Source organism: Gossypium raimondii, chromosome 13, assembly GCF_025698545.1.
Source record: "Gossypium raimondii isolate GPD5lz chromosome 13, ASM2569854v1, whole genome shotgun sequence".
Taxonomy (NCBI): Eukaryota; Viridiplantae; Streptophyta; class Magnoliopsida; order Malvales; family Malvaceae; genus Gossypium; species Gossypium raimondii.
Window position 1 is genome coordinate 22,123,683 of NC_068577.1, and position 8,920 is coordinate 22,132,602.

At 33.8% G+C, this 8,920-nt stretch overlaps 1 protein-coding gene across 6 annotated transcripts; it reads right to left on the reverse strand.

Moving 5' to 3' along the window:
- Nucleotides 1–3,939: 3,939 nt before the first annotated feature.
- On the reverse strand, nt 3,940–8,671 carry LOC105767335 (protein MODIFIER OF SNC1 11). 6 transcript variants are annotated; one of them, XR_008192728.1, is made up of 7 exons: nt 8,233–8,669; nt 7,236–7,316; nt 7,018–7,146; nt 6,845–6,905; nt 6,671–6,737; nt 6,490–6,570; nt 3,940–4,252 (listed from the first exon to the last, which is right to left on the reverse strand). XR_008192728.1 is itself a non-coding variant. In XM_012586858.2 (6 exons), exons 1-5 carry the CDS (start codon nt 8,568–8,570, stop codon nt 6,699–6,701), a joined length of 618 nt encoding a protein of 205 aa, XP_012442312.1. In that variant the 5' UTR covers nt 8,571–8,671; the 3' UTR covers nt 5,179–6,570; nt 6,671–6,698. The 6 variants fall into 6 exon arrangements, 4 of the variants coding, with proteins under 4 accessions (XP_012442312.1, XP_012442295.1, XP_012442303.1 ...); XR_008192727.1 differs by having other exon boundaries at nt 5,394–6,570; XM_012586858.2 differs by lacking the exon at nt 3,940–4,252 and having other exon boundaries at nt 5,179–6,570; nt 6,671–6,734; nt 6,872–6,905; nt 8,233–8,671.
- Between the last annotated feature and the right edge of the window lie 249 nt (nt 8,672–8,920).

Consider the following 8,920-nt stretch of genomic DNA (forward strand, 5'->3'; position numbering starts at 1 on the left):
TTCTTTAAAAGAAGATGTTGTTCATATAACAAAAGAGATTTGTCAAGACATTTTTAAGCAATGACTAAACTCTTTTGTACGCTCGAATTAGATCAAAGCCTCAAACAAGCAGTCCTTACATCTATTCCTGACCGCTTCAAGTTGTAGTCAATCACAATTTACACAGGCAAGGTAAAAATATTCTCAATTTAACCATGGGAGAAATTCAACAAGAAACATATATAGCTCTTGAAGACTGCTGCAACAGAAGAAGAGTCTTTAAGGATTATCTTCATGTTGATAGAAGATTAAACAAAGCCTGTGATGATTCTTATCTCAAAATAAAATGTGGAAAAGATAGATCTTGCTATTGCCCCACTAGAAAAAAAAAGCATTTCAGAAAAAAGAAGCATTTCAGAAAAAAGATTTTTAAATCTCCAAAATCATTCAGAAAGAAAAAATTCAAATGGAAATTTTTAAAGAAGAAAAGGTCTTCTAGAGGAACTAAATCAACCTGCTGTTATATCTGCAATCAGAAAGGACATTTTGCAAAATCATGCCCCAACAATAAAAAAGGAGCAAAAATGATCCAGCAAATACAACAAGAATCTAGAATAAAGATCGACAAAGATGATGATCTTGAGTCTCTATTTTCCATTGATGAGGAGCCAAATGAACAGTCACTATGTGCAATTCAAAGTTTTGAATATAATAACTCTAAATTTTCATCAAGTGAGATATACATGATACAGTCTCAAATACTTTCAACAACCCAAATTTTTGTTCCTCATATTCCAGTTTCGATCTATCTCGATAAATACAGTAAGCCTATTATTGTTATTGTTTTTATTGATATTGGAGCACCAGAAATAATCATGAATCTAGAAATTCTACCATCAGAATGGTGGAAACCACACCTTCATTACTTCAACTCTACAGCAGACAAAGTATTTGCAACACACTTGATGAGCAAACCCATTAAAATCCAGTTTTTCCCGAGATGTGCTGTGACTACAACAGTTTTAAGGTCAAAACTCCTAGGTAAAGATCTTTTTGATTTTGATCTCTATACAAAAGCCAAATAATTAAGAATTTTGCCTTAAGGACTAAGGTATAAACAGATGTTTAAACCTTTTGTCCAAATCTCTAAATTATTCATAGTCCACTCATAAAAGATCCAAGAAGTTGTTGAAGAATTGAAGGAAAGATCTTGTGCAGATTCGCATTCAGAATTTCTTCAAAAATGTGAAAATCCATTGTGGAAAAATTTTAAATTTTTTATCAAACTTCCTTCTAAAAGGAATGAAGATATCAATCCTACCTAACCTAGTCACACTGGAATAAATCCAGAACATCGGAAACTAGCAGAGGAAGAATGTCAGCAGTTGCAACAACAAGGATTGATTGAAGTCTCAAATTCACAATGGGCATGTAAAGCTTTTTATGTCAACAAGAGATCAGAACAAACAAGAGGAAAATTGAGGCTAGTAATTAATTATCAGCCTCTTAATCATTTCCTTCAAGACGATAAGTTTCCTTTGCCCAACAGAAATTCACTATTCTCCAGTCTAGCAAAGGCAAAAATTTTCTCCAAGTTTGATCTAAAAGCAGGATTTTGGCAATTAGGTATCGATCTAGAAGATAGGCCTAAGACGGGCTTCTACATCCCAAATAAACATTTTCAATGGACAGTAATGTCTTTTAGGCTTAAAACTGCTCCATCACTGTTTCAGAAGGCCATGATAAAGATCTTTTAGCCTATTATGGATCAAGCCATGATTTATATAGATGACATCCTTCTTTACAGCCCAGATCAAGAACAACATGCCAATATTTTGTCCCAATTTAAGCAGATAGTCCTCCAATATGGGATCATGCTCTCAGAAAGAAAAATGCAGATCGATAGAGAAGAAATAGAATTTCTTGGTATGAACCTTTAAAATGGAAAATATTAGCCTGGTAAACACATTGCAGAAGAATTGAAAAAAATTCCAGATGAAAATTTATCCAAGAAACAAGTTCAACAATTCTTAGGAATTGTAAATTATCTAAAAAATTTTGTTCTAAAAATCTCTAAATTTACAAATCCTTTAAGAAAAATGTTGAAAAAAAATTCTCCTCCATGGAATGCTAGACAAACCTAAGCGGTCAAAAAGTTGAAAGAAGAACTACAGAATTTGCCACCTTTGCAAATTCCATCATATGGCAAAAGAATCTTGCAAACAGACGCAAGTGATAAATATTGGGGAGATATACTTTTTGAAGATAGAAATGGTAAAAGACATCTGTGGCTATAAAGTGGAAGATTCACCAATGTTGGAATTTATTACCACTCCACTTTCAAAGAAATCCTTGCAGTAAAGAAAGGTATATCTAAATTTGAATTTCATCTTATAGGAAATCACTTTCTTGTTGAAATGGACATGTCCTTATTTCCTAAAATGCTAAAATTCAAACAAAAGGATATACCCCATCCTCAATTGTTTAGACGGTCAGAATGGTTTTCCAAATATTCTTTTGATGTTAAACACATTAAAGAGAAAACCAATGTTCTTGCTGATATTCTATCAAGGCCATTTGAAAATTTCATGATAAAACCTTCATCATCAAAATCCAAGAAAACTCAACCCCCACCTTCTTCTTTTTCTACACCTTACCTTCCAAATTCTCATCCAGAACATCCTCCAGAAGTGTTGAGTCTAATCATGGAAAAAAGATTCCACAAAGAGGCCAAAAATATGATGTTTTCTTACCAGCTTAATATATTTCGAGATTTTGGTGGATTAATTCTTAAACCATTGGGACTTCACCCAGAATATCCATTCATTCATCCACTTAAATTTCAGTTCACCGAATTCCCTGATGAATTAAAATGGATGATGTGGTATTTAACACACCTGTTTCATATTGGGATAGAATTCTTCATTGAAGATCTTTTATATTTTCTGACTATGACTGCCCAAGATGAAATTAGTCCAGAGATGAAGAATTTAGTCATTTTCTTTAAATGGTTTTATCCTTTAGAATAATGGATAGACATGATCATGAAATAACAACTCAAAGATACCAGGGCATAATATATTGTGATTATCTTTTACAAAGCTCAGTACTTTATGCAAAATGGTCCAGCAACACAATTAGGGTCATTTCCTAGTGCTTGAATACATAAAACATATTTTTTAGAGGTTAGTTCAAATCCTTATAATTATAAGGATTTACAAAAATATTTGTTCCAGGTAAATAGAATTATTCCAGTATATATATGGCCCCCAGGAGATACATTAGCACCATGGGACATAAGGATTGAACCACCGACACCTTATCAAGAACAGTTGAAAAAAGCAGCAGAAGACTACCAGTCAAATATACCAGATCCAAAAGAATGGTCACAAGACTATCCATGATTTTCTAGCAGTGCAATAGAAAACACGTCAACTTGGACTAATTTGCAAGAAAAGACATCACCTATGGAAGTAGAAGATAATATTGACAGCTCACATGATGGTCTTGAACAAAAAATTGAACAGATGGAAATAAAATGCTATAGAGCTAAAAAAGAAAAAACAAAGATGATAAAAGAACTAAACCTCACTTTTGATGTTAGTACAGATTATGAAAGTGGTTAGATGTGATTAGATGTCTCATTATTTTGTATGAGTCAACAAGTAAGTTTGTTTGTTATATAAAAGTAAGTCAAAAAGTACATTTATTTATTATATGAGTCATTAAAATAAGTTTGTTTGTTATGTAAAGAAGATTCCTCCTTATCATATTTGTTTGTAAAAGTAGTCTGAGGAACAAGTCCTAAAAAACTCCTCCTCCAAATTTTCTCTATATATAAAAGAAAACAATTTTCAGTTGTAATCATCAAATAGCTTCTAAATAAAAATACCAGGGTGTTTTAAAAAACATGTCTTTCTAAATGTTTCTTGTTCTCTTTCTGATCAACATAGGTCAATCTTTAAAAGAAAATCTCTCGTGAGTTTAAAATTATGCTCTGTGCTTACTATACAATGGATCCTACACAACAAAAATTAAACTTAGACTAGAGATACTAATTAATATTGGATTTAAGAAAATATTCGGAATTAATGGTTTGACAGCTAAAAGGTAGTGCCTATTCTGTGGCCAAGGAGGAAAGCCCTATTTTTGGCATAGCAAAAAACGTCTTTCTAAATATTTCTTGTTCTCTTTTTGATCAACATAGCAAATCTTTAAAAGAAAATCCCCCATAAGTTTAAAAGTATACTCTGTGCTTGCCATACAATAAATCCTGCACAACAGAAATTAAACTTAGACCAGGAGTACTAATTTGGATTTAAGAAAGTATTCAGAATTAATAGTTTGACAGCTAAAAGGCAATATCTATTCTGCGGCCGGCCAAGAAGGAAAGTCCAATTTCTAACATAGCATACTTGTTATTAAACCCATTAATTTCAGATATTCCAAACGAGAGGAAAACCTCTGCTTATGGTTCAAATCTTCTAGATCCAACAATACAATTTAAATTATATTGATGGTTGAAATTAAAATCAATCTACAAATTGAGATTCTTAATAGATTTTCCAAGATCTCCAAAAATTATAAAATTTTTAAAATTACTTTAAATATTTATCTAGGTAACCGCTCTACATATTCAACTACATATTCAACAAATCAGACAAATTCAAGTAAGTCAAAAAACCTCATTTAATCAATTGAAATCCTTAATAAACTCACTAATTTTGACCCGCAACCAATGAAACAAGTATTTGTTAGATATATTACTATAGTCAAATTCTTAAAATGAAAACCATAATAACCAAAATGTTTTTTTAACCCTTATGGATAAATCTAAACGTTGGACTTCATTTACCTCGCTAAAAGAGAAAAAAATACCCAATTTCTTTTCATTGTGTAATAAAATTTTAAGATGAAGAAAAAAGATACTCTTTTACTTTCAAATATATTTATGTTTTAAAATTAAAAACAAATTTACAAGACGAAAACCAAGAAATTAAAGTTATCACAATTAAGCCATTTAAATATTGTTTTTCTTTCATGAAAAAAGTTGCAGAAAATTCTTTGGCGTATTGCTTGAAATTCTTTGAATGTTTTTCATCAATAAAAAAAAACCCAAAATTTTTAAAGAGAGATGATCTACAATTTATTTTTCAAAAAAGGAAAACAAATACCAAATACGTAATGAAAGTGAGATGATTTGAACCAGAACTTTGTAAATAATGTTAGATTTTGCTTCTCCCTCGAGATGTTTAACCGGTCTTCCATAGAAAAATTTCCAACCAAAAGAAAATTCCTAAGTATCTAAGTACTGTTAATTTGGTATTAACACTTCATCCTTGCACAAGAACAAAAAATTACATTACCTAAAAACAGAGAAAAACATTAGGAGCCTTCATTCGCAGAATAATTACCTTGCAGCGTAGATCAGCTAATTCACCTGGTGAGACCAAAGGGAAGCTAGCAATCACCTTAAACTGGGTTACGGTTCACTTATCTCAAATCACTTATCTCAAAATAAAACCCGGAAAATTTCAGGAACTCTCCGCATTCAATATTAACATTGTAAAACAATTCCCAATTTTTAATATGCCTCTCATGATCAAAAGCTGACAGCAGTAGTATCCTATGCACAACAGCACTGCATTCATAATTTCTCACGGAAAACTAACTAAATCGAGTTCAATTATGCCATCTGAGCCACGAGTATCATGAGCAGATACATGTACAAAAATGCAAACTTATGCATGCAAACTTGCAAACGAGCTCATGAGTACATGCATGCTCGAGAATATATCCAACAAATGATTCTATTTCCTTTTTTAACTATTTAGAACAAAGTAACATGAAAACAGTCAGAGATTACTGAACAAAATAAGCCTCCTACAAACCCCTACACCAAAGCATTTCAATGTAAACACAAAAAAAATGTTATCCACGTTTGCTTATATAAAAGGCATTTAAGTTCATTTGTCCTATAGCCAAAGTCACACTTAAAAAAAAAAAAACAAGAAAGAAAGAGACATAAGACCCTAACATGTAGAAACCAGAATAAAATGGAAACTAAACTTGCTTTTAGATATTTATGAGAATGTATCATCTACTACTTAAAATTATTTAACCCGAAGAAATAGATGTCAGACTCAATTTGGATACTACTGCCGTCTCGAATTTGGTCATACCATGCAACTTGGAAGAATATAAAATCCCCAAATATTACCATGGCAAGAGAACAAATCAAAATTTTTTTTCTAGATGGAAATTACTAACCACTCCATACTTTCTCAATCATATCATCAAAAGGAAAAGTTGAAATTTTCTAGCCCTTATCCGAGAAGTTTTAATGCTTTTGGTAGGATTTGAGATAGGTTAACACTGATCGCTGATTCCTCTATAGGCCTCACCAAGTCAATAGAAACAGTAGTTATGCCCGAAATGAGAAAAATGCCATCCAAACTACCAACGAAACCTTTCACTGCTTTAGCAATTTATCTGAGGATGAAGGAGTACCACATCTAATAATTCTGAGGTTGGAAAGATAACATTGTAAAGAAGCCGCTACGGATACAAGTTGTTACAACACTACTAGACCTGAAAATGAAAAGTATAAGTAATAGAATGGATCTAGTATATTCGAGTATTGTGCAATGCATATATAGAAGATCAAAGCAATTCTTATCTCCAAAGTCACCTTTTAACTAGGTAGGGAAATTTTGTATTTAGGGTCCTCCACCAGCCTTTCCAGCAATAGGAGCCTCCTAACAAAAAATGGTATATCAATCAACATCTCGGACAGCACCTATAAAACACTTGAATTTCTCCTATCTAATAAATCCACTAGAGAAACAACTAATTTAGGCCTTACTGGCTCAATATTTCCCTTCCCATTCACCTGTGATGATGTACTTGATGGAGGATTAGAGAACCTGTAAAGACGAGATAAATCAAAGTTCAATACACCTTTTCTTACAGATTTCTAGAAAGGCATTTATATATCTCTAAAATTAAATCAAACAGCTTTTCAGCAGTAGAACATACCTAATTGCCCTCGCTTTTCTTTTCTCCTCTTCCACCGTATCAGGTTTGGAATCTTGTGCAAATCTGGCAAGACGTGCTTTCTTTTTGGCCTCCTCATCAGCAGCCGTAGTGGGTACAGAAAGCCCAAACCTGAGAAACCACAACAAAAACAACAAACTGAATAAAAATGCAAATGTAAGCCACATATTCACCCCCATAAAGGGTATAAAGAACAAAACCTCTCTGCTCTGGCTTTCCTCTTCAAGTCCTCCGATTGCTTAGATGCTTCTGATCCATTCGTGCTGGGCCCAGTGCCGAACCTGCAAAATGGTTGGTCCACACTCAACAAGTTAGAAACAAAAAGAAGTCAAGAAATGAAAGTCAACATCCACAGCTACAGCTTTACCACCAACAAAACTCTTCTATTACAACATTTTAAGGCTCTGTTACAGGAAAACACTATCTTCCCAGCCATTTTCAAATTGGTTTGCACGTTCCCATCAAGGAACACTAGCAACCCAATTCAGTAAGACTAAAGTCCCTTAATAAATTGTTCACTCCAAAATTATAACGTAAAACAAATCATTCAGGAACTTCAAAATTTATCTATTCATTTAATTAGAATTATGTATTTATATTAAAAACCATACACACACATCCAATTTATAGTATTTTGTTCTTACTAAACTTAGCTGGATAAGACTACCCTATCGAATTAGGTTTCACAAAAGTAGCAAGTTACCTTTCAATTTTCGTTTTAATATCAGACTGATCTCCGTTCCTTGTAACACTGCTTTAAGAAGCCATATAGTTTCTCTCTAATTATATAGAACTAAGTTAAGATTTGCCTTAAATTGCCAAGTTGTCCCAGGCGAACATGCAAGCAAGCTTAGTAACTAGGTAAGACTCTGATCTAATAGGGTTATAGTCACCTCTAGAGAATCAACGGATAAATTAATAAAATCCAGGATACGATAAGCTCCAACATGAAGAGCAAGACAAAAGGAAAAACTACAGGAACGAATTCAATAGCAATAATCTATGGTTCTAAGCACCTCAAGATCCAAGAATCGAATGGCATTTCAAGAAATTTATCCGAATAGACATTTCCAGAAATCAATCAAAATAAAAAAATCAAATTCTTCTCTTATCGTTAGAAGTTCTCATCGACTAGGTACAAAACCAAACAGAAAAACCCTGAATACCCGATAAACCCGGGGAGATTAAAGTAGTTACCTCTCAGCCCTAGAATTACGCTTCTCTTGCTCAGACAACTGGACCGGTACGCCGAACCGCTCAGCTCGGCGAATCTTCTTCTGGATGTCGCTAACGGGAGCGCTGCCACCCCCAGAGACGGAGCCCCCAGCAGTCCCGCCAGTCTTCGAACCCTCGCTCTCCTTAAGAGGTACTTCAGAAGCAGAAGTATCAGAGCTAGGAGGATCTAACTTATCGGTGGAAGGCAGAGCGGGCTCCGCGGTCTTCTTAGAGATCGGTTCTGCGGATGAATTGGCGACGGAGGATGGAGCCGCGGAGTTTCTTGCGGTAGCGAGGGGTTTATCGGCGGTGGTTGCCATGGGAATGGTAGGTAGAGTTGCGTGAAGAGTAGGAGCCGAGACCTAAGAGAGTGAGCGGTGAGGATCACTGTCTTCTCTTACTTGCTGGTTAAGGATTAAATAATAAAGGCAAGAAGGTTTTTTCGTTTCGCCTACCCTTTTTCTTCATTCGCTGTTGTTGGGCCGGATGGCCTGCTAAGACCGACTCTCAATTAACATACTTTTTATTTTGAGTTGAAGTTAATTAACGATAAAATCAATTTTTTAAAAATTATTAAAAAATTTAAAAATATTCAGTTGAATCGAGTTTTAGGGTCTGTTTAATTGAAGGAATTGATTTTCCGGAAAATCATTTCTAACTTTTCCAGCAT